We start from the raw sequence: 24,738 nt of genomic DNA on the forward strand, positions 1-24,738 counted from the left end.
ACCTGCTCCATTTCCCAAAAGATTAAAGATCACGAACAAAGAACGGGAGGAGAATGAGATCATGCAAATGTTCAAGAGAGTTCAAATCAACATTCCACTCCTCGAGGCCATCAAGCAGGTGCCTAGATATGCAAGGTTCCTTAAGGATCTTTATTTATCTAAAAAGAAATTAAAAGGAAATCAATTCGTAACAGTTGGGGAACATGTATCCGCAGTTTTGCAAAAGAGGATGCCCCCGAAGTGCAAGGATCCCTGTGTCTTTACCATGCCATGCAAATTGGGGATCTTCATGTACCCCGAGCCATGCTCGATCTAGGTACATCCGTAAATGTGTAACGCCCCGATTTTTCTCGGTACGTTTGGTTATTTTAATTTAACTATCCTTGTAACCTTGGGTTAATTTATTTAACCAATGTCTGATTTCTTATGTTATTGGACTCTTTTTATCATCTTGTAAACTCCTTTTATTGAAGTCCATGGGTTATGGGCCTATTTGCAAAGTCCATCTAGTAAATAGTACTTAATGTGTTAATTGAATCATTTGGAACACACACAAGAAAAACACTCTAAACCCTCCTTCTCTCTCTCAAATCGTCCTCTCTCTCTTTGGGATCAAGAGCAGCCAAGGGGCTGTTGTTTGGAGCTTAATTCTTGTTCATTTCCCGCCTTGATTCATATTGGTATGAACCTCCTTATCATTTCTTACAACTTGATTCATAACCTTGTTCTAGTTTTATGATTTCAATTTCACTTCTTCTCCTTCTTATTTGATTTGTAATTGTATGTTATACATCATCTCAAGATCCTATCTTCACCCCATATATGGTGGATGATGGATCTAGGGGATTACAAGTGGCAAAAGATCATGGAAACCTTAAAAGGGAGAATGGTGAATTTATGTGCTTTATGTTCATTTTCATGTTGATTATTATTACAATCTTGTGGCAAAATGAAATCCTAATGATACCTAACCCTTTTAGTACCACCATGATCATGGGGACTAAATTGGGATGATGAACACATCTTAAAATGTGTTTCAAAAGGAGAAGGATGGATAAGCCAAAAAGGAATCATGGGTGTCTACGATTCTGTTTTCCATCAGATCTGTAGTCATTTTGTAAAACTCATAGCTTGAGCTCTAGAACTCAAACGGACCCCAAACCAGTTCCAAAAGTTACCAAATTTAGGTGGCTAAATTTCTTAAGTAGGCTAAACTCACTGATAAGGACTTTATCTATGGAAAAGAATGGCATCTTTGCTGTTAGATCTGATCCGGGTCTGTTCTGATATGTCATTTTGCTTTCATCATTTCTAAGGCTTGGAAAAGGATCCAGAGTGATTCCAAGTTTTTATATGTTCCTTATATTATTAATTTAAGATCTGGAGCAGATGGGGTGTTATTTCCAATTATAAATTGGTTAGAATGGATCCACACTCCAGATCAGTGGGCAGTCACCAGCTTTTGCTAGTGCTGTGATTGTCCACAATGTGAATTTTATATATGGAGTTTGGGAGAAGCTTTTCATTCAATTCCAACTCTGAGACTTTCATTTGTATGTCCTTTACTTCTCTTAATTTTGGTTTGGACGAATTCTAATCACAAGTTGGGTAGAATTGGCCAACATCACTTGACTGTATTGTTGGAGACAGAAGTGATACACCATTTTGTAAAATCCATATTTATTTCATCTTTTGGAGTTAGAATGAGTTCTTTATAGTTGTGGAATCCAGAGAAATCATAGTTTCCTATGAAATTTAGTTACAGCTATGTTTCTGTTTTTGATTTTGGAGTAAATCCGTTTTGAACAGCATGTCTGTTTTAGAGACCTTGTTGTGATTACTCTTTTCTCAACTCATAGCTTCATTACTTCTCCTTTCTAACCTTTAGTCCTTCTTAGGTGAGGTTTTGAAGTTTGCTCAAGCTTGGGCATTATTTTATTGTTAGCTATCCTTACTACTCACTCAAGGTGAGTTCTCCCACACCGTTGTATTGATGATTGTGTTTGCTAGTTAGCTCGTGTGTGATTATTTGAATTTATTATAAAAGCATGCTATAGAAGTATTGTTTTAATTCGTACATGTGCACTGTATGTAACTAATCATGGATATGGAGACACCACCAAAGGATACGGATTTACCGGTGCGGTGGGTAGGTAAGATCACCAACGTAATACTCATCGTGAGGTGCGGTGATTAGGGCCAAGTGATACGGGATCTTCCCGGTGCGGTTCAAACCTACAAGTCCTTCTTGTATTATTGGCGTTGATTCGTTCTTTGCCCTTATTATACAACTATAATTGGAAAATGGATTAGGGTTAGTAAATATGAATGTTAGTACAATGTTTGTGTGTGAATTCACTAAGCTTTGTGCTTACGGTTTCCCTTATTACTTTTCAGGTGTTAAGATTAAAGAGGCTAAGGCTTGACATGGAGTACCGGGACATCGCTACTAGTTATTTTTGTTGGGACCTTATTATTATTATTACTTCCGCACTTATTTTATATGATTATTAAGTTGATGTATTATGTTATGACTATTCCAGTTGTTTTAATTTAATTTATGATGGGTTTTAAAAGTTTAAAATTTTTGCAAAAAATTTGGGTGTCACAAGTTGGTATCAGAGCCATAGTTTGAGGGAACTAGGCATTCTTGTGGATGTTCTAGACTCAAATTTGAGGCTCTATAAGAGTTTATTTTCTTTTTAAAAGATTTTTCTAACTTTCTGAAGACTAGTAGTGGAAGATGTCGCGGTGTGCCAGCCGGCTAGCCAAGTAAGCCTTATTTCTTATGTTAAATGTTTATGTTAAATTGTTGACTATGAATTGGATTCTATTAGTCTTAAAATGTTAGATTACACACTTATTTAATGTTAAAATGTGAGAGAGATGTAAAATTAACGGCTAGAGCGAGCTGGAAATTTTGAAACTAGACGCGAATGCGAAATTGGAACTTGTGTGGAAGGTAGTAGAAGGGCCCCTACTATTGGAAACATCGGTGCCGGTTTCGGGTCGAGGCAAGGTTGAGAAATTTTCAGCAAGCTGAGTGTTTTGTCTTCCTAGAAATATCTAGGCTGAATTATTTCTAAATATTTTCCTCCTTCTACGGATACAGATGGCTTCGCCGGCTCGACTTAATCAGCTCCAAATGGAGCAAGTTATGGATATTTTTGCTGAGGAATTCAATAACGCTTTCAACGAACTAATCCCGGGTGTGACCAATGACATAATCAACCAGGTCAGTGATCTTCTGGATGAGCGCCTCGCAGCTATTCCTGGGGGAGCGTTACCGGCTCCGCCCGTTCGGGATTCGGCATACTACTTCGAGAAGTTAAGCAAGTGTAGCCCTCCTCATTGGAACGGTGAATCCGACCCAGTTGCTACTAAGCACTGGGTGTCAGATGTTGAGGGCGCCTTCATGACTGTTGGGTGTCCGGACCAGTACAAAGTTGTGATCGCCATGAATCAGCTGCGAAAAAGAGGAAAGACATGGTGGAACACCATCACCGCTCTATTAAACGAAGAATAAGTGAGGGCCATGTCTTGGGCCCAATTTGTGGAGAGGTTCGAGGCACAATATGTGCCTAAGGTGGAGCAACAGCAGATGCAGCAAGAGTTCATGGCCTTACAGCAAACTACCGAGTCTGTTAGCGACCTAAACGCCAAGTTCTTGGAGATACTATCTTTTTGTCCCTCGTTTGCCGGGAACGAGGCCTGGTTGGTCAGCCGATACACTGCCATTCTACGTACCGAGATTCAGGAATTCGTTAGCATGCAGGAGTTCCCGACTTTATCCGCGATCATGGATGCAGCGAGGAGGAGGGAAATAGAGTTGCAGACCCAGTCCAAGAGGAAGGCCAATGACACCTCCTCCAAGACATCCGGAGATGCCCAGAAAAAGAAAAAGCAGGGTGGTAAGTCAAGGTATGAGTACAGGCCGTCTTCTAGTCAGGGCGAGAAAAATCCGTTGATATGCTACAACTACAAAAAGCCAGGGCATCATTGGAAGAATTGTAGGGCTCCCCTGCGAGTGCAGTTCCTCAGATTACTTTTGTTGCTCCCGTCTGCTATTACTGCAACGAGACAGGACACAAGAAGCCCGAATGCCCGAAGTTGAAGGCTGGTAAAGGAGGCGGAGGTACAAATCCTGCAATTGCATCGTCTTCTAAGGGACCCACTATGGTGACACGAGGTCGTGCTCACCAGATGACTGCGGATGAGCCGGTGATTACCGCGACAGTGGCAGGTAAATTTCTTTTTTTTTCCTTTCTCTCCTGGAATTATTTAATAAATGGTAGTTAGAACTGTTTACATGATTGTATGTGGTGAATCAAGCACTTATTTGCTAGATTCCGAGCCCGCTGTTGTTATGTTTGATAGTGGTGCTACCCATTCTTTTGTATCCCGCACGTTTATTAATCGTTTGGGGCATAGTATCGGAAAATTGGCTCGCCTAATGGTTGTCGAAGTTGCCGACAACCGCACTATTTATGTCACCGATGTTTATCGGGGTTGCACTCTCGAGTTTTCTGGAGTTGAATTCCCTATTGATCTTATCCCTATTGCGATGCAAGAGCTCTACGTTATCGTAGGCATGGATTGGCTTGATGCGTTTGATGTGGAAATCCACTGTCGTAAGAAGCAAGTTCGTGTTCGAAACCCTAGAGGTGGAGAACTTATTATTCAGGGGGACATCCCCTGCCTGGCTATGGTTTCTTGCTCTTCTACTATAGCACTAGACGACGTTCCTATCGTTTTGAACTTCAGCGATGTCTTTCCGGAGGAACTCCCTCGCTTGCCACCTATTCGGCAAGTGGAGTTTCGCATTGATTTGGTGCCAGGTGCGACTCCGGTAGCGAAATCTCCTTACCGCTTGGCACCACCTGAAATGAAAGAGCTCCAAGATCAACTTCAAGAACTAAGTGATAAAGGGTTTTTACGACCAAGCTGCTCACCTTGGGGTGCTCCTATCTTCTTTGTGAAGAAGAAAGATGGATCCCAACGAATGTGTATTGATTATAGGGAGCTAAAAAAGTGCACGATAAAGAATAGGTACTCGTTTCCACGTATTGACGATCTTTTCAATCAGCTTCAGGGAGCGTCTTGGTTTTCCAATATTGATTTACGTTCCGGTTACCATCAGATGCGGGTTCGTGAAGAAGACATTGAGAAAACAGCATTCCGTACTCGATATGGGCACTTTGAGTTCGTGGTTATGCCTTTTGGGCTCACCAATGCACCCACAGTGTTTATGGATCTCATGAACCGGGTGTGTAGCCTGATGCTTGACCGTTCGGTCATAGTGTTCATAGATGATATCTTGGTCTATTCAAAGAGCAAAGAGGAGCATGAGCAACACCTTCAGGAGATTCTGGAAACTCTGGCAAGAGAAAGGCTTTATGCTAAATTCTCAAAATGTGAATTTTGGTTGGAAGAAGTTCAGTTCTTGGGGCATGTGGTAAACAAACACGGTATTAAGGTCGATCAAGCCAAGGTTGATGCGGTTAAACAATGGAAGATTCCAAAAACACCTTCTGAAATTCGCAGTTTCTTGGGTTTAGCCGGTTATTACCGGAGGTTCATTGAAAATTTCTCTAAAATCGCCTTACCACTCACCCGATTCACCAAGAAATCAGTGAAATTCGTTTGGGGCCCGGAGCAACAGCTGGCGTTTGATGAGTTAAGGAAACGATTGTGTGATGCTCCAATTTTGGCCTTACCTGATGGGGTTGAGGATATGGTGGTTTATTGTGATGCATCGCTTCAACGTCTTGGTGCCGTATTAATGCAACGAGATTGGGTGATAGCCTATGCCTCCCGACAGCTGAAACCCCACGAACGAAACTACCCCACTCATGATTTGGAGCTTGGGGCTATTGTTTTCGATCTTAAGATTTGGAGACACTATCTCTATGGAGTGAAGTTTATCATATACACTGACCATAAGAGTCTAAAATATTTGTTCGAGCAGCGGGATTTGAACATGAGGCATATCAGATGGTTGGATGGGCTAAAAGATTATGATTGTGAAATTCACTACCACCCCGGTAAAGCTAATGTGGTAGCTGATGCTCTCAGTCGTAAACAATCTGCCGAACCGATTCGAGCTAAGTGTCTCTGGAGTTTGAGAGACTCTTTTCATTCACTTCCAACTCTGAGACTTTCATTTGTATGTCCTTTACTTCTCTTAATTTTGGTTTGGACGAATTCTAATCACAAGTTGGGTAGAATTGGCCAACATCACTTGACTGTATTGTTGGAGACAGAAGTGATACACCATTTTGTAAAATCCATATTTATTTCATCTTTTGGAGTTAGAATGAGTTCTTTATAGTTGTGGAATCCTGAGAAATCATAGTTTCCTATAAAATTTAGTTACAGCTATGTTTCTGTTTTTGATTTTGGAGTAAATCCGTTTTGAACAGCATGTCTGTTTTAGAGACCTTGTTGTGATTACTCTTTTCTCAACTCATAGCTTCATTACTTCTCCTTTCTAACCTTTAGTCCTTCTTAGGTGAGGTTTTGAAGTTTGCTCAAGCTTGGGCATTATTTTATTGTTAGCTATCCTTACTACTCACTCAAGGTGAGTTCTCCCACACCGTTGTATTGATGATTGTGTTTGCTAGTTAGCTCGTGTGTGATTATTTGAATTTAATATAAAAGCATGCTATAGAAGTATTGTTTTAATTCGTACATGTGCACTGTATGTAACTAATCATGGATATGGAGACACCACCAAAGGATACGGATTTACCGGTGCGGTGGGTAGGTAAGATCACCAACGTAATACTCATCGTGAGGTGCGGTGATTAGGGCCAAGTGATACGGGATCTTCCCGGTGCGGTTCAAACCTACAAGTCCTTCTTGTATTATTGGCGTTGATTCGTTCTTTGCCCTTATTATACAACTATAATTGGAAAATGGATTAGGGTTAGTAAATATGAATGTTAGTACAATGTTTGTGTGTGAATTCACTAAGCTTTGTGCTTACGGTTTCCCTTATTACTTTTCAGGTGTTAAGATTAAAGAGGCTAAGGCTTGACATGGAGTACCGGGACATCGCTACTAGTTATTTTTGTTGGGACCTTATTATTATTATTACTTCCGCACTTATTTTATATGATTATTAAGTTGATGGATTATGTTATGACTATTCCAGTTGTTTTAATTTAATTTATGATGGGTTTTAAAAGTTTAAAATTTTTGCAAAAAATTTGGGTGTCACAAGTTGGTATCAGAGCCATAGTTTGAGGGAACTAGGCATTCTTGTGGATGTTCTAGACTCAAATTTGAGGCTCTATAAGAGTTTATTTTCTTTTTAAAAGATTTTTCTAACTTTCTGAAGACTAGTAGTGGAAGATGTCGCGGTGTGCCAGCCGGCTAGCCAAGTAAGCCTTATTTCTTATGTTAAATGTTTATGTTAAATTGTTGACTATGAATTGGATTCTACTAGTCTTAAAATGTTAGATTACACACTTATTTAATGTTAACATGTGAGAGAGATGTAAAATTAACGGCTAGAGCGAGCTGGAAATTTTGAAACTAGACGCGAATGCGAAATTGGAACTTGTGTGGAAGGTAGTAGAAGGGCCCCTACTATTGGAAACATCGGTGCCGGTTTCGGGTCGAGGCAAGGTTGAGAAATTTTCAGCAAGCTGAGTGTTTTGTCTTCCTAGAAATATCTAGGCTGAATTATTTCTAAATATTTTCCTCCTTCTACGGATACAGATGGCTCCGCCGGCTCGACTTAATCAGCTCCAAATGGAGCAAGTTATGGATATTTTTGCTGAGGAATTCAATAACGCTTTCAACGAACTAATCCCGGGTGTGACCAATGACATAATCAACCAGGTCAGTGATCTTCTGGATGAGCGCCTCGCAGCTATTCCTGGGGGAGCGTTACCGGCTCCGCCCGTTCGGGATTCGGCATACTACTTCGAGAAGTTCAACAAGTGTAGCCCTCCTCATTGGAACGGTGAATCCGACCCAGTTGCTACTAAGCACTGGGTGTCAGATGTTGAGGGCGCCTTCATGACTGTTGGGTGTCCGGACCAGTACAAAGTTGTGATCGCCATGAATCAGCTGCGAAAAAGAGGAAAGACATGGTGGAACACCATCACCGCTCTATTAAACGAAGAATAAGTGAGGGCCATGTCTTGGGCCCAATTTGTGGAGAGGTTCGAGGCACAATATGTGCCTAAGGTGGAGCAACAGCAGATGCAGCAAGAGTTCATGGCCTTACAGCAAACTACCGAGTCTGTTAGCGACCTAAACGCCAAGTTCTTGGAGATACTATCTTTTTGTCCCTCGTTTGCCGGGAACGAGGCCTGGTTGGTCAGCCGATACACTGCCATTCTACATACCGAGATTCAGGAATTCGTTAGCATGCAGGAGTTCCCGACTTTATCCGCGATCATGGATGCAGCGAGGAGGAGGGAAATAGAGTTGCAGACCCAGTCCAAGAGGAAGGCCAATGACACCTCCTCCAAGACATCCGGAGATGCCCAGAAAAAGAAAAAGCAGGGTGGTAAGTCAAGGTATGAGTACAGGCCGTCTTCTAGTCAGGGCGAGAAAAATCCGTTGATATGCTACAACTACAAAAAGCCAGGGCATCATTGGAAGAATTGTAGGGCTCCCCTGCGAGTGCAGTTCCTCAGATTACTTTTGTTGCTCCCGTCTGCTATTACTGCAACGAGACAGGACACAAGAAGCCCGAATGCCCGAAGTTGAAGGCTGGTAAAGGAGGCGGAGGTACAAATCCTGCAATTGCATCGTCTTCTAAGGGACCCACTATGGTGACACGAGGTCGTGCTCACCAGATGACTGCGGATGAGCCGGTGATTACCGCGACAGTGGCAGGTAAATTTCTTTTTTTTTTCCTTTCTCTCCTGGAATTATTTAATAAATGGTAGTTAGAACTGTTTACATGATTGTATGTGGTGAATCAGGCACTTATTTGCTAGATTCCGAGCCCGCTGTTGTTATGTTTGATAGTGGTGCTACCCATTCTTTTGTATCCCGCACGTTTATTAATCGTTTGGGGCATAGTATCGGAAAATTGGCTCGCCTAATGGTTGTCGAAGTTGCCGACAACCGCACTATTTATGTCACCGATGTTTATCGGGGTTGCACTCTCGAGTTTTCTGGAGTTGAATTCCCTATTGATCTTATCCCTATTGCGATGCAAGAGCTCTACGTTATCGTAGGCATGGATTGGCTTGATGCGTTTGATGTGGAAATCCACTGTCGTAAGAAGCAAGTTCGTGTTCGAAACCCTAGAGGTGGAGAACTTATTATTCAGGGGGACATCCCCTGCCTGGCTATGGTTTCTTGCTCTTCTACTATAGCACTAGACGACGTTCCTATCGTTTTGAACTTCAGCGATGTCTTTCCGGAGGAACTCCCTCGCTTGCCACCTATTCGGCAAGTGGAGTTTCGCATTGATTTGGTGCCAGGTGCGACTCCGGTAGCGAAATCTCCTTACCGCTTGGCACCACCTGAAATGAAAGAGCTCCAAGATCAACTTCAAGAACTAAGTGATAAAGGGTTTTTACGACCAAGCTGCTCACCTTGGGGTGCTCCTATCTTCTTTGTGAAGAAGAAAGATGGATCCCAACGAATGTGTATTGATTATAGGGAGCTAAAAAAGTGCACGATAAAGAATAGGTACTCGTTTCCACGTATTGACGATCTTTTCAATCAGCTTCAGGGAGCGTCTTGGTTTTCCAATATTGATTTACGTTCCGGTTACCATCAGATGCGGGTTCGTGAAGAAGACATTGAGAAAACAGCATTCCGTACTCGATATGGGCACTTTGAGTTCGTGGTTATGCCTTTTGGGCTCACCAATGCACCCACAGTGTTTATGGATCTCATGAACCGGGTGTGTAGCCTGATGCTTGACCGTTCGGTCATAGTGTTCATAGATGATATCTTGGTCTATTCAAAGAGCAAAGAGGAGCATGAGCAACACCTTCAGGAGATTCTGGAAACTCTGGCAAGAGAAAGGCTTTATGCTAAATTCTCAAAATGTGAATTTTGGTTGGAAGAAGTTCAGTTCTTGGGGCATGTGGTAAACAAACACGGTATTAAGGTCGATCAAGCCAAGGTTGATGCGGTTAAACAATGGAAGATTCCAAAAACACCTTCTGAAATTCGCAGTTTCTTGGGTTTAGCCGGTTATTACCGGAGGTTCATTGAAAATTTCTCTAAAATCGCCTTACCACTCACCCGATTCACCAAGAAATCAGTGAAATTCGTTTGGGGCCCGGAGCAACAGCTGGCGTTTGATGAGTTAAGGAAACGATTGTGTGATGCTCCAATTTTGGCCTTACCTGATGGGGTTGAGGATATGGTGGTTTATTGTGATGCATCGCTTCAACGTCTTGGTGCCGTATTAATGCAACGAGATTGGGTGATAGCCTATGCCTCCCGACAGCTGAAACCCCACGAACGAAACTACCCCACTCATGATTTGGAGCTTGGGGCTATTGTTTTCGATCTTAAGATTTGGAGACACTATCTCTATGGAGTGAAGTTTATCATATACACTGACCATAAGAGTCTAAAATATTTGTTCGAGCAGCGGGATTTGAACATGAGGCATATCAGATGGTTGGATGGGCTAAAAGATTATGATTGTGAAATTCACTACCACCCCGGTAAAGCTAATGTGGTAGCTGATGCTCTCAGTCGTAAACAATCTGCCGAACCGATTCGAGCTAAGTGTCTCTGGAGTTTGAGAGACTCTTTTCATTCACTTCCAACTCTGAGACTTTCATTTGTATGTCCTTTACTTCTCTTAATTTTGGTTTGGACGAATTCTAATCACAAGTTGGGTAGAATTGGCCAACATCACTTGACTGTATTGTTGGAGACAGAAGTGATACACCATTTTGTAAAATCCATATTTATTTCATCTTTTGGAGTTAGAATGAGTTCTTTATAGTTGTGGAATCCTGAGAAATCATAGTTTCCTATAAAATTTAGTTACAGCTATGTTTCTGTTTTTGATTTTGGAGTAAATCCGTTTTGAACAGCATGTCTGTTTTAGAGACCTTGTTGTGATTACTCTTTTCTCAACTCATAGCTTCATTACTTCTCCTTTCTAACCTTTAGTCCTTCTTAGGTGAGGTTTTGAAGTTTGCTCAAGCTTGGGCATTATTTTATTGTTAGCTATCCTTACTACTCACTCAAGGTGAGTTCTCCCACACCGTTGTATTGATGATTGTGTTTGCTAGTTAGCTCGTGTGTGATTATTTGAATTTAATATAAAAGCATGCTATAGAAGTATTGTTTTAATTCGTACATGTGCACTGTATGTAACTAATCATGGATATGGAGACACCACCAAAGGATACGGATTTACCGGTGCGGTGGGTAGGTAAGATCACCAACGTAATACTCATCGTGAGGTGCGGTGATTAGGGCCAAGTGATACGGGATCTTCCCGGTGCGGTTCAAACCTACAAGTCCTTCTTGTATTATTGGCGTTGATTCGTTCTTTGCCCTTATTATACAACTATAATTGGAAAATGGATTAGGGTTAGTAAATATGAATGTTAGTACAATGTTTGTGTGTGAATTCACTAAGCTTTGTGCTTACGGTTTCCCTTATTACTTTTCAGGTGTTAAGATTAAAGAGGCTAAGGCTTGACATGGAGTACCGGGACATCGCTACTAGTTATTTTTGTTGGGACCTTATTATTATTATTACTTCCGCACTTATTTTATATGATTATTAAGTTGATGGATTATGTTATGACTATTCCAGTTGTTTTAATTTAATTTATGATGGGTTTTAAAAGTTTAAAATTTTTGCAAAAAATTTGGGTGTCACAAGTTGGTATCAGAGCCATAGTTTGAGGGAACTAGGCATTCTTGTGGATGTTCTAGACTCAAATTTGAGGCTCTATAAGAGTTTATTTTCTTTTTAAAAGATTTTTCTAACTTTCTGAAGACTAGTAGTGGAAGATGTCGCGGTGTGCCAGCCGGCTAGCCAAGTAAGCCTTATTTCTTATGTTAAATGTTTATGTTAAATTGTTGACTATGAATTGGATTCTACTAGTCTTAAAATGTTAGATTACACACTTATTTAATGTTAACATGTGAGAGAGATGTAAAATTAACGGCTAGAGCGAGCTGGAAATTTTGAAACTAGACGCGAATGCGAAATTGGAACTTGTGTGGAAGGTAGTAGAAGGGCCCCTACTATTGGAAACATCGGTGCCGGTTTCGGGTCGAGGCAAGGTTGAGAAATTTTCAGCAAGCTGAGTGTTTTGTCTTCCTAGAAATATCTAGGCTGAATTATTTCTAAATATTTTCCTCCTTCTACGGATACAGATGGCTCCGCCGGCTCGACTTAATCAGCTCCAAATGGAGCAAGTTATGGATATTTTTGCTGAGGAATTCAATAACGCTTTCAACGAACTAATCCCGGGTGTGACCAATGACATAATCAACCAGGTCAGTGATCTTCTGGATGAGCGCCTCGCAGCTATTCCTGGGGGAGCGTTACCGGCTCCGCCCGTTCGGGATTCGGCATACTACTTCGAGAAGTTAAGCAAGTGTAGCCCTCCTCATTGGAACGGTGAATCCGACCCAGTTGCTACTAAGCACTGGGTGTCAGATGTTGAGGGCGCCTTCATGACTGTTGGGTGTCCGGACCAGTACAAAGTTGTGATCGCCATGAATCAGCTGCGAAAAAGAGGAAAGACATGGTGGAACACCATCACCGCTCTATTAAACGAAGAATAAGTGAGGGCCATGTCTTGGGCCCAATTTGTGGAGAGGTTCGAGGCACAATATGTGCCTAAGGTGGAGCAACAGCAGATGCAGCAAGAGTTCATGGCCTTACAGCAAACTACCGAGTCTGTTAGCGACCTAAACGCCAAGTTCTTGGAGATACTATCTTTTTGTCCCTCGTTTGCCGGGAACGAGGCCTGGTTGGTCAGCCGATACACTGCCATTCTACGTACCGAGATTCAGGAATTCGTTAGCATGCAGGAGTTCCCGACTTTATCCGCGATCATGGATGCAGCGAGGAGGAGGGAAATAGAGTTGCAGACCCAGTCCAAGAGGAAGGCCAATGACACCTCCTCCAAGACATCCGGAGATGCCCAGAAAAAGAAAAAGCAGGGTGGTAAGTCAAGGTATGAGTACAGGCCGTCTTCTAGTCAGGGCGAGAAAAATCCGTTGATATGCTACAACTACAAAAAGCCAGGGCATCATTGGAAGAATTGTAGGGCTCCCCTGCGAGTGCAGTTCCTCAGATTACTTTTGTTGCTCCCGTCTGCTATTACTGCAACGAGACAGGACACAAGAAGCCCGAATGCCCGAAGTTGAAGGCTGGTAAAGGAGGCGGAGGTACAAATCCTGCAATTGCATCGTCTTCTAAGGGACCCACTATGGTGACACGAGGTCGTGCTCACCAGATGACTGCGGATGAGCCGGTGATTACCGCGACAGTGGCAGGTAAATTTCTTTTTTTTTCCTTTCTCTCCTGGAATTATTTAATAAATGGTAGTTAGAACTGTTTACATGATTGTATGTGGTGAATCAGGCACTTATTTGCTAGATTCCGAGCCCGCTGTTGTTATGTTTGATAGTGGTGCTACCCATTCTTTTGTATCCCGCACGTTTATTAATCGTTTGGGGCATAGTATCGGAAAATTGGCTCGCCTAATGGTTGTCGAAGTTGCCGACAACCGCACTATTTATGTCACCGATGTTTATCGGGGTTGCACTCTCGAGTTTTCTGGAGTTGAATTCCCTATTGATCTTATCCCTATTGCGATGCAAGAGCTCTACGTTATCGTAGGCATGGATTGGCTTGATGCGTTTGATGTGGAAATCCACTGTCGTAAGAAGCAAGTTCGTGTTCGAAACCCTAGAGGTGGAGAACTTATTATTCAGGGGGACATCCCCTGCCTGGCTATGGTTTCTTGCTCTTCTACTATAGCACTAGACGACGTTCCTATCGTTTTGAACTTCAGCGATGTCTTTCCGGAGGAACTCCCTCGCTTGCCACCTATTCGGCAAGTGGAGTTTCGCATTGATTTGGTGCCAGGTGCGACTCCGGTAGCGAAATCTCCTTACCGCTTGGCACCACCTGAAATGAAAGAGCTCCAAGATCAACTTCAAGAACTAAGTGATAAAGGGTTTTTACGACCAAGCTGCTCACCTTGGGGTGCTCCTATCTTCTTTGTGAAGAAGAAAGATGGATCCCAACGAATGTGTATTGATTATAGGGAGCTAAAAAAGTGCACGATAAAGAATAGGTACTCGTTTCCACGTATTGACGATCTTTTCAATCAGCTTCAGGGAGCGTCTTGGTTTTCCAATATTGATTTACGTTCCGGTTACCATCAGATGCGGGTTCGTGAAGAAGACATTGAGAAAACAGCATTCCGTACTCGATATGGGCACTTTGAGTTCGTGGTTATGCCTTTTGGGCTCACCAATGCACCCACAGTGTTTATGGATCTCATGAACCGGGTGTGTAGCCTGATGCTTGACCGTTCGGTCATAGTGTTCATAGATGATATCTTGGTCTATTCAAAGAGCAAAGAGGAGCATGAGCAACACCTTCAGGAGATTCTGGAAACTCTGGCAAGAGAAAGGCTTTATGCTAAATTCTCAAAATGTGAATTTTGGTTGGAAGAAGTTCAGTTCTTGGGGCATGTGGTAAACAAACACGGTATTAAGGTCGATCAAGCCAAGGTTGATGCGGTTAAACAATGGAAGATTCCAAAAACACCTTCTGAAATTCGCAGTTTCTTGGGTTTAGCCGGTTATTACCGGAGGTTCATTGAAAATTTCTCTAAAATCGCCTTACCACTCACCCGATTCACCAAGAAATCAGTGAAATTCGTTTGGGGCCCGGAGCAACAGCTGGCGTTTGATGAGTTAAGGAAACGATTGTGTGATGCTCCAATTTTGGCCTTACCTGATGGGGTTGAGGATATGGTGGTTTATTGTGATGCATCGCTTCAACGTCTTGGTGCCGTATTAATGCAACGAGATTGGGTGATAGCCTATGCCTCCCGACAGCTGAAACCCCACGAACGAAACTACCCCACTCATGATTTGGAGCTTGGGGCTATTGTTTTCGATCTTAAGATTTGGAGACACTATCTCTATGGAGTGAAGTTTATCATATACACTGACCATAAGAGTCTAAAATATTTGTTCGAGCAGCGGGATTTGAACATGAGGCATATCAGATGGTTGGATGGGCTAAAAGATTATGATTGTGAAATTCACTACCACCCCGGTAAAGCTAATGTGGTAGCTGATGCTCTCAGTCGTAAACAATCTGCCGAACCGATTCGAGCTAAGTGTCTCTGGAGTTTGAGAGACTCTTTTCATTCACTTCCAACTCTGAGACTTTCATTTGTATGTCCTTTACTTCTCTTAATTTTGGTTTGGACGAATTCTAATCACAAGTTGGGTAGAATTGGCCAACATCACTTGACTGTATTGTTGGAGACAGAAGTGATACACCATTTTGTAAAATCCATATTTATTTCATCTTTTGGAGTTAGAATGAGTTCTTTATAGTTGTGGAATCCTGAGAAATCATAGTTTCCTATAAAATTTAGTTACAGCTATGTTTCTGTTTTTGATTTTGGAGTAAATCCGTTTTGAACAGCATGTCTGTTTTAGAGACCTTGTTGTGATTACTCTTTTCTCAACTCATAGCTTCATTACTTCTCCTTTCTAACCTTTAGTCCTTCTTAGGTGAGGTTTTGAAGTTTGCTCAAGCTTGGGCATTATTTTATTGTTAGCTATCCTTACTACTCACTCAAGGTGAGTTCTCCCACACCGTTGTATTGATGATTGTGTTTGCTAGTTAGCTCGTGTGTGATTATTTGAATTTAATATAAAAGCATGCTATAGAAGTATTGTTTTAATTCGTACATGTGCACTGTATGTAACTAATCATGGATATGGAGACACCACCAAAGGATACGGATTTACCGGTGCGGTGGGTAGGTAAGATCACCAACGTAATACTCATCGTGAGGTGCGGTGATTAGGGCCAAGTGATACGGGATCTTCCCGGTGCGGTTCAAACCTACAAGTCCTTCTTGTATTATTGGCGTTGATTCGTTCTTTGCCCTTATTATACAACTATAATTGGAAAATGGATTAGGGTTAGTAAATATGAATGTTAGTACAATGTTTGTGTGTGAATTCACTAAGCTTTGTGCTTACGGTTTCCCTTATTACTTTTCAGGTGTTAAGATTAAAGAGGCTAAGGCTTGACATGGAGTACCGGGACATCGCTACTAGTTATTTTTGTTGGGACCTTATTATTATTATTACTTCCGCACTTATTTTATATGATTATTAAGTTGATGGATTATGTTATGACTATTCCAGTTGTTTTAATTTAATTTATGATGGGTTTTAAAAGTTTAAAATTTTTGCAAAAAATTTGGGTGTCACAAGTTGGTATCAGAGCCATAGTTTTAGGGAACTAGGCATTCTTGTGGATGTTCTAGACTCAAATTTGAGGCTCTATAAGAGTTTATTTTCTTTTTAAAAGATTTTTCTAACTTTCTGAAGACTAGTAGTGGAAGATGTCGCGGTGTGCCAGCCGGCTAGCCAAGTAAGCCTTATTTCTTATGTTAAATGTTTATGTTAAATTGTTGACTATGAATTGGATTCTACTAGTCTTAAAATGTTAGATTACACACTTATTTAATGTTAACATGTGAGAGAGATGTAAAATTAACGGCTAGAGCGAGCTGGAAATTTTGAAACTAGACGCGAATGCGAAATTGGAACTTGTGTGGAAGGTAGTAGAAGGGCCCCTACTATTGGAAACATCGGTGCCGGTTTCGGGTCGAGGCAAGGTTGAGAAATTTTCAGCAAGCTGAGTGTTTTGTCTTCCTAGAAATATCTAGGCTGAATTATTTCTAAATATTTTCCTCCTTCTACGGATACAGATGGCTCCGCCGGCTCGACTTAATCAGCTCCAAATGGAGCAAGTTATGGATATTTTTGCTGAGGAATTCAATAACGCTTTCAACGAACTAATCCCGGGTGTGACCAATGACATAATCAACCAGGTCAGTGATCTTCTGGATGAGCGCCTCGCAGCTATTCCTGGGGGAGCGTTACCGGCTCCGCCCGTTCGGGATTCGACATACTACTTCGAGAAGTTCAACAAGTGTAGCCCTCCTCATTGGAACGGTGAATCCGACCCAGTTGCTACTAAGCACTGGGTGTCAGATGTTGAGGGCGCCTTCATGACTGTTGGGTGTCCGGACCAGTACAAAGTTGTGATCGCCATGAATCAGCTGCGAAAAAGAGGAAAGACATGGTGGAACACCATCACCGCTCTATTAAACGAAGAATAAGTGAGGGCCATGTCTTGGGCCCAATTTGTGGAGAGGTTCGAGGCACAATATGTGCCTAAGGTGGAGCAACAGCAGATGCAGCAAGAGTTCATGGCCTTACAGCAAACTACCGAGTCTGTTAGCGACCTAAACGCCAAGTTCTTGGAGATACTATCTTTTTGTCCCTCGTTTGCCGGGAACGAGGCCTGGTTGGTCAGCCGATACACTGCCATTCTACATACCGAGATTCAGGAATTCGTTAGCATGCAGGAGTTCCCGACTTTATCCGCGATCATGGATGCAGCGAGGAGGAGGGAAATAGAGTTGCAGACCCAGTCCAAGAGGAAGGCCAATGACACCTCCTCCAAGACATCCGGAGATGCCCAGAAAAAGAAAAAGCAGGGTGGTAAGTCAAGGTATGAGTACAGGCCGTCTTCTAGTCAGGGCGAGAAAAATCCGTTGATATGCTACAACTACAAAAAGCCAGGGCATCATTGGAAGAATTGTAGGGCTCCCCTGCGAGTGCAGTTCCTCAGATTACTTTTGTTGCTCCCGTCTGCTATTACTGCAACGAGACAGGACACAAGAAGCCCGAATGCCCGAAGTTGAAGGCTGGTAAAGGAGGCGGAGGTACAAATCCTGCAATTGCATCGTCTTCTAAGGGACCCACTATGGTGACACGAGGTCGTGCTCACCAGATGACTGCGGATGAGCCGGTGATTACCGCGACAGTGGCAGGTAAATTTCTTTTTTTTTCCTTTCTCTCCTGGAATTATTTAATAAATGGTAGTTAGAACTGTTTACATGATTGTATGTGGTGAATCAGGCACTTATTTGCTAGATTCCGAGCCCGCTGTTGTTATGTTTGATAGTGGTGCTACCCATTCTTTTGTATCCCGCACGTTTATTAATCGTTTGGGGCATAGTATCGGAAAATTGGCTCGCCTAATGGTTGTCGAAGTTGCCGACAACCGCACTATTTATGTCACCGATGTTTATCGGGGTTGCACTCTCGAGTTTTCTGGAGTTGAATTCCCTATTGATCTTATCCCTATTGCGATGCAAGAGCTCTACGTTATCGTAGGCATGGATTGGCTTGATGCGTTTGATGTGGAAATCCACTGTCGTAAGAAGCAAGTTCGTGTTCGAAACCCTAGAGGTGGAGAACTTATTATTCAGGGGGACATCCCCTGCCTGGCTATGGTTTCTTGCTCTTCTACTATAGCACTAGACGACGTTCCTATCGTTTTGAACTTCAGCGATGTCTTTCCGGAGGAACTCCCTCGCTTGCCACCTATTCGGCAAGTGGAGTTTCGCATTGATTTGGTGCCAGGTGCGACTCCGGTAGCGAAATCTCCTTACCGCTTGGCACCACCTGAAATGAAAGAGCTCCAAGATCAACTTCAAGAACTAAGTGATAAAGGGTTTTTACGACCAAGCTGCTCACCTTGGGGTGCTCCTATCTTCTTTGTGAAGAAGAAAGATGGATCCCAACGAATGTGTATTGATTATAGGGAGCTAAAAAAGTGCACGATAAAGAATAGGTACTCGTTTCCACGTATTGACGATCTTTTCAATCAGCTTCAGGGAGCGTCTTGGTTTTCCAATATTGATTTACGTTCCGGTTACCATCAGATGCGGGTTCGTGAAGAAGACATTGAGAAAACAGCATTCCGTACTCGATATGGGCACTTTGAGTTCGTGGTTATGCCTTTTGGGCTCACCAATGCACCCACAGTGTTTATGGATCTCATGAACCGGGTGTGTAGCCTGATGCTTGACCGTTCGGTCATAGTGTTCATAGATGATATCTTGGTCTATTCAAAGAGCAAAGAGGAGCATGAGCAACACCTTCAGGAGATTCTGGAAACTCTGGCAAGAGAAAGGCTTTATGCTAAATTCTCAAAATGTGAATTTTGGTTGGAAGAAGTTCAGTTCTTGGGGCATGTGGTAAACAAACACGGTATTAAGGTCGATCAAGCCAAGGTTGATGCGGTTAAACAATGGAAGATTCCAAAAACACCTTCTGAAATTCGCAGTTTCTTGGGTTTAGCCGGTTATTACCGGAGGTTCATTGAAAATTTCTCTAAAATCGCCTTACCACTCACCCGATTCACCAAGAAATCAGTGAAATTCGTTTGGGGCCCGGAGCAACAGCTGGCGTTTGATGAGTTAAGGAAACGATTGTGTGATGCTCCAATTTTGGCCTTACCTGATGGGGTTGAGGATATGGTGGTTTATTGTGATGCATCGCTTCAACGTCTTGGTGCCGTATTAATGCAACGAGATTGGGTGATAGCCTATGCCTCCCGACAGCTGAAACCCCACGAACGAAACTACCCCACTCATGATTTGGAGCTTGGGGCTATTGTTTTCGATCTTAAGATTTGGAGACACTATCTCTATGGAGTGAAGTTTATCATATACACTGACCATAAGAGTCTAAAATATTTGTTCGAGCAGCGGGATTTGAACATGAGGCATATCAGATGGTTGGATGGGCTAAAAGATTATGATTGTGAAATTCACTACCACCCCGGTAAAGCTAATGTGGTAGCTGATGCTCTCAGTCGTAAACAATCTGCCGAACCGATTCGAGCTAAGTGTCTCTGGAGTTTGAGAGACTCTTTTCATTCACTTCCAACTCTGAGACTTTCATTTGTATGTCCTTTACTTCTCTTAATTTTGGTTTGGACGAATTCTAATCACAAGTTGGGTAGAATTGGCCAACATCACTTGACTGTATTGTTGGAGACAGAAGTGATACACCATTTTGTAAAATCCATATTTATTTCATCTTTTGGAGTTAGAATGAGTTCTTTATAGTTGTGGAATCCTGAGAAATCATAGTTTCCTATAAAATTTAGTTACAGCTATGTTTCTGTTTTTGATTTTGGAGTAAATCCGTTTTGAACAGCATGTCTGTTTTAGAGACCTTGTTGTGATTACTCTTTTCTCAACTCATAGCTTCATTACTTCTCCTTTCTAACCTTTAGTCCTTCTTAGGTGAGGTTTTGAAGTTTGCTCAAGCTTGGGCATTATTTTATTGTTAGCTATCCTTACTACTCACTCAAGGTGAGTTCTCCCACACCGTTGTATTGATGATTGTGTTTGCTAGTTAGCTCGTGTGTGATTATTTGAATTTAATATAAAAGCATGCTATAGAAGTATTGTTTTAATTCGTACATGTGCACTGTATGTAACTAATCATGGATATGGAGACACCACCAAAGGATACGGATTTACCGGTGCGGTGGGTAGGTAAGATCACCAACGTAATACTCATCGTGAGGTGCGGTGATTAGGGCCAAGTGATACGGGATCTTCCCGGTGCGGTTCAAACCTACAAGTCCTTCTTGTATTATTGGCGTTGATTCGTTCTTTGCCCTTATTATACAACTATAATTGGAAAATGGATTAGGGTTAGTAAATATGAATGTTAGTACAATGTTTGTGTGTGAATTCACTAAGCTTTGTGCTTACGGTTTCCCTTATTACTTTTCAGGTGTTAAGATTAAAGAGGCTAAGGCTTGACATGGAGTACCGGGACATCGCTACTAGTTATTTTTGTTGGGACCTTATTATTATTATTACTTCCGCACTTATTTTATATGATTATTAAGTTGATGGATTATGTTATGACTATTCCAGTTGTTTTAATTTAATTTATGATGGGTTTTAAAAGTTTAAAATTTTTGCAAAAAATTTGGGTGTCACAAGTTGGTATCAGAGCCATAGTTTGAGGGAACTAGGCATTCTTGTGGATGTTCTAGACTCAAATTTGAGGCTCTATAAGAGTTTATTTTCTTTTTAAAAGATTTTTCTAACTTTCTGAAGACTAGTAGTGGAAGATGTCGCGGTGTGCCAGCCGGCTAGCCAAGTAAGCCTTATTTCTTATGTTAAATGTTTATGTTAAATTGTTGACTATGAATTGGATTCTACTAGTCTTAAAATGTTAGATTACACACTTATTTAATGTTAACATGTGAGAGAGATGTAAAATTAACGGCTAGAGCGAGCTGGAAATTTTGAAACTAGACGCGAATGCGAAATTGGAACTTGTGTGGAAGGTAGTAGAAGGGCCCCTACTATTGGAAACATCGGTGCCGGTTTCGGGTCGAGGCAAGGTTGAGAAATTTTCAGCAAGCTGAGTGTTTTGTCTTCCTAGAAATATCTAGGCTGAATTATTTCTAAATATTTTCCTCCTTCTACGGATACAGATGGCTTCGCCGGCTCGACTTAATCAGCTCCAAATGGAGCAAGTTATGGATATTTTTGCTGAGGAATTCAATAACGCTTTCAACGAACTAATCCCGGGTGTGACCAATGACATAATCAACCAGGTCAGTGATCTTCTGGATGAGCGCCTCGCAGCTATTCCTGGGGGAGCGTTACCGGCTCCGCCCGTTCGGGATTCGGCATACTACTTCGAGAAGTTAAGCAAGTGTAGCCCTCCTCATTGGAACGGTGAATCCGACCCAGTTGCTACTAAGCACTGGGTGTCAGATGTTGAGGGCGCCTTCATGACTGTTGGGTGTCCGGACCAGTACAAAGTTGTGATCGCCATGAATCAGCTGCGAAAAAGAGGAAAGACATGGTGGAACACCATCACCGCTCTATTAAACGAAGAATAAGTGAGGGCCATGTCTTGGGCCCAATTTGTGGAGAGGTTCGAGGCACAATATGTGCCTAAGGTGGAGCAACAGCAGATGCAGCAAGAGTTCATGGCCTTACAGCAAACTACCGAGTCTGTTAGCGACCTAAACGCCAAGTTCTTGGAGATACTATCTTTTTGTCCCTCGTTTGCCGGGAACGAGGCCTGGTTGGTCAGCCGATACACTGCCATTCTACGTACCGAGATTCAGGAATTCGTTAGCATGCAGGAGTTCCCGACTTTATCCGCGATCATGGATGCAGCGAGGAGGAGGGAAATAGAGTTGCAGACCCAGTCCAAGAGGAAGGCCAATGACACCTCCTCCAAGACATCCGGAGATGCCCAGAAAAAGAAAAAGCAGGGTGGTAAGTCAAGGTATGAGTACAGGCCGTCTTCTAGTCAGGGCGAGAAAAATCCGTTGATATGCTACAACTACAAAAAGCCAGGGCATCATTGGAAGAATTGTAGGGCTCCCCTGCGAGTGCAGTTCCTCAGATTACTTTTGTTGCTCCCGTCTGCTATTACTGCAACGAGACAGGACACAAGAAGCCCGAATGCCCGAAGTTGAAGGCTGGTAAAGGAGGCGGGGGTACAAATCCTGCAATTGCATCGTCTTCTAAGGGACCCACTATGGTGACACGAGGTCGTGCTCACCAGATGACTGCGGATGAGCCGGTGATTACCGCGACAGTGGCAGGTAAATTTCTTTTTTTTTCCTTTCTCTCCTGGAATTATTTAATAAATGGTAGTTAGAACTGTTTACATGATTGTATGTGGTGAATCAGGCACTTATTTGCTAGATTCCGAGCCCGCTGTTGTTATGTTTGATAGTGGTGCTACCCATTCTTTTGTATCCCGCACGTTTATTAATCGTTTGGGGCATAGTATCGGAAAATTGGCTCGCCTAATGGTTGTCGAAGTTGCCGACAACCGCACTATTTATGTCACCGATGTTTATCGGGGTTGCACTCTCGAGTTTTCTGGAGTTGAATTCCCTATTGATCTTATCCCTATTGCGATGCAAGAGCTCTACGTTATCGTAGGCATGGATTGGCTTGATGCGTTTGATGTGGAAATCCACTGTCGTAAGAAGCAAGTTCGTGTTCGAAACCCTAGAGGTGGAGAACTTATTATTCAGGGGGACATCCCCTGCCTGGCTATGGTTTCTTGCTCTTCTACTATAGCACTAGACGACATTCCTATCGTTTTGAACTTCAGCGATGTCTTTCCGGAGGAACTCCCTCGCTTTCCACCTATTCGGCAAGTGGAGTTTCGCATTGATTTGGTGCCAGGTGCGACTCCGGTAGCGAAATCTCCTTACCGCTTGGCACCACCTGAAATGAAAGAGCTCCAAGATCAACTTCAAGAACTAAGTGATAAAGGGTTTTTACGACCAAGCTGCTCACCTTGGGGTGCTCCTATCTTCTTTGTGAAGAAGAAAGATGGATCCCAGCGAATGTGTATTGATTATAGGGAGCTAAAAAAGTGCACGATAAAGAATAGGTACTCGTTTCCACGTATTGACGATCTTTTCAATCAGCTTCAGGGAGCGTCTTGGTTTTCCAATATTGATTTACGTTCCGGTTACCATCAGATGCGGGTTCGTGAAGAAGACATTGAGAAAACAACATTCCGTACTCGATATGGGCACTTTGAGTTCGTGGTTATGCCTTTTGGGCTCACCAATGCACCCACAGTGTTTATGGATCTCATGAACCGGGTGTGTAGCCTGATGCTTGACCGTTCGGTCATAGTGTTCATAGATGATATCTTGGTCTATTCAAAGAGCAAAGAGGAGCATGAGCAACACCTTCAGGAGATTCTGGAAACTCTGGCAAGAGAAAGGCTTTATGCTAAATTCTCAAAATGTGAATTTTGGTTGGAAGAAGTTCAGTTCTTGGGGCATGTGGTAAACAAACACGGTATTAAGGTCGATCAAGCCAAGGTTGATGCGGTTAAACAATGGAAGATTCCAAAAACACCTTCTGAAATTCGCAGTTTCTTGGGTTTAGCCGGTTATTACCAGAGGTTCATTGAAAATTTCTCTAAAATCGCCTTACCACTCACCCGATTCACCAAGAAATCAGTGAAATTCGTTTGGGGCCCGGAGCAACAGCTGGCGTTTGATGAGTTAAGGAAACGATTGTGTGATGCTCCAATTTTGGCCTTACCTGATGGGGTTGAGGATATGGTGGTTTATTGTGATGCATCGCTTCAGCGTCTTGGTGCCGTATTAATGCAACGAGATTGGGTGATAGCCTATGCCTCCCGACAGCTGAAACCCCACGAACGAAACTACCCCACTCATGATTTGGAGCTTGGGGCTATTGTTTTCGATCTTAAGATTTGGAGACACTATCTCTATGGAGTGAAGTTTATCATATACACTGACCATAAGAGTCTAAAATATTTGTTCGAGCAGCGGGATTTGAACATGAGGCATATCAGATGGTTGGATGGGCTAAAAGATTATGATTGTGAAATTCACTACCACCCCGGTAAAGCTAATGTGGTAGCTGATGCTCTCAGTCGTAAACAATCTGCCGAACCGATTCGAGCTAAGTGTCTCCGGATCACAATGGTGTCGTCTTTGTTAGATCTAATCCAGTACGCCCAAAAGATGACAATACTGGAGGAAAACATCAGGCGTGAGAAGATTGGGAAAGAGTTGCCTAAGATGGAACGAGACAGGTGGGGTTTGCTGACTCGCTATGATAGGGTTTGGGTTCCATATACCGA

At 42.5% G+C, this 24,738-nt stretch overlaps 4 protein-coding genes across 4 annotated transcripts; all 4 read left to right on the forward strand.

The window, feature by feature from the left end:
- The first annotated feature begins 3,535 nt into the window (after positions 1–3,535).
- LOC111883061 (uncharacterized) lies at positions 3,536–8,139 on the forward strand. Its single transcript, XM_052764968.1, has 4 exons — positions 3,536–3,911; positions 4,034–4,243; positions 4,296–4,810; positions 7,726–8,139. Exons 1-4 carry the CDS (start codon positions 3,536–3,538, stop codon positions 8,137–8,139), a joined length of 1,515 nt encoding a protein of 504 aa, XP_052620928.1.
- Positions 8,140–8,148: 9 nt separating this feature from the next.
- Positions 8,149–12,753, forward strand: LOC128126832 (uncharacterized). Its single transcript, XM_052764969.1, has 4 exons — positions 8,149–8,524; positions 8,647–8,856; positions 8,946–9,424; positions 12,340–12,753. The coding sequence occupies exons 1-4, from the start codon at positions 8,149–8,151 to the stop codon at positions 12,751–12,753; spliced, it is 1,479 nt and encodes a 492-aa protein (XP_052620929.1).
- Positions 12,754–12,762: 9 nt separating this feature from the next.
- LOC128126833 (uncharacterized) lies at positions 12,763–17,366 on the forward strand. Its single transcript, XM_052764970.1, has 4 exons — positions 12,763–13,138; positions 13,261–13,470; positions 13,559–14,037; positions 16,953–17,366. The coding sequence occupies exons 1-4, from the start codon at positions 12,763–12,765 to the stop codon at positions 17,364–17,366; spliced, it is 1,479 nt and encodes a 492-aa protein (XP_052620930.1).
- Positions 17,367–17,375: 9 nt separating this feature from the next.
- On the forward strand, positions 17,376–21,979 carry LOC128126834 (uncharacterized). Its single transcript, XM_052764971.1, has 4 exons — positions 17,376–17,751; positions 17,874–18,083; positions 18,172–18,650; positions 21,566–21,979. Exons 1-4 carry the CDS (start codon positions 17,376–17,378, stop codon positions 21,977–21,979), a joined length of 1,479 nt encoding a protein of 492 aa, XP_052620931.1.
- The last annotated feature ends 2,759 nt before the right edge of the window (positions 21,980–24,738 follow it).

This window comes from Lactuca sativa, chromosome 6 (genome assembly GCF_002870075.4).
Source record: "Lactuca sativa cultivar Salinas chromosome 6, Lsat_Salinas_v11, whole genome shotgun sequence".
Taxonomy (NCBI): Eukaryota; Viridiplantae; Streptophyta; class Magnoliopsida; order Asterales; family Asteraceae; genus Lactuca; species Lactuca sativa.

Bases quoted from the DNA above. Each gene is read 5' to 3' on its own strand.
- LOC111883061 (XM_052764968.1), top strand. From the start codon at position 3,536: ATGTCTTGGGCCCAATTTGTGGAGAGGTTCGAGGCACAATATGTGCCT. The intron at 3,912-4,033 runs GTAAGTCAAGGT...CTGCGAGTGCAG, and splicing joins GAAAAAGAAAAAGCAGGGTG to TTCCTCAGATTACTTTTGTT. The intron at 4,244-4,295 runs GTAAATTTCTTT...AATAAATGGTAG, and splicing joins GATTACCGCGACAGTGGCAG to TTAGAACTGTTTACATGATT.
- LOC128126832 (XM_052764969.1), top strand. From the start codon at position 8,149: ATGTCTTGGGCCCAATTTGTGGAGAGGTTCGAGGCACAATATGTGCCT. The intron at 8,525-8,646 runs GTAAGTCAAGGT...CTGCGAGTGCAG, and splicing joins GAAAAAGAAAAAGCAGGGTG to TTCCTCAGATTACTTTTGTT. The intron at 9,425-12,339 runs GTGGAGTTTCGC...CTACGGATACAG, and splicing joins GCTTGCCACCTATTCGGCAA to ATGGCTCCGCCGGCTCGACT.
- LOC128126833 (XM_052764970.1), top strand. From the start codon at position 12,763: ATGTCTTGGGCCCAATTTGTGGAGAGGTTCGAGGCACAATATGTGCCT. The intron at 13,139-13,260 runs GTAAGTCAAGGT...CTGCGAGTGCAG, and splicing joins GAAAAAGAAAAAGCAGGGTG to TTCCTCAGATTACTTTTGTT. The intron at 13,471-13,558 runs GTAAATTTCTTT...GTGGTGAATCAG, and splicing joins GATTACCGCGACAGTGGCAG to GCACTTATTTGCTAGATTCC.
- LOC128126834 (XM_052764971.1), top strand. From the start codon at position 17,376: ATGTCTTGGGCCCAATTTGTGGAGAGGTTCGAGGCACAATATGTGCCT. The intron at 17,752-17,873 runs GTAAGTCAAGGT...CTGCGAGTGCAG, and splicing joins GAAAAAGAAAAAGCAGGGTG to TTCCTCAGATTACTTTTGTT. The intron at 18,084-18,171 runs GTAAATTTCTTT...GTGGTGAATCAG, and splicing joins GATTACCGCGACAGTGGCAG to GCACTTATTTGCTAGATTCC.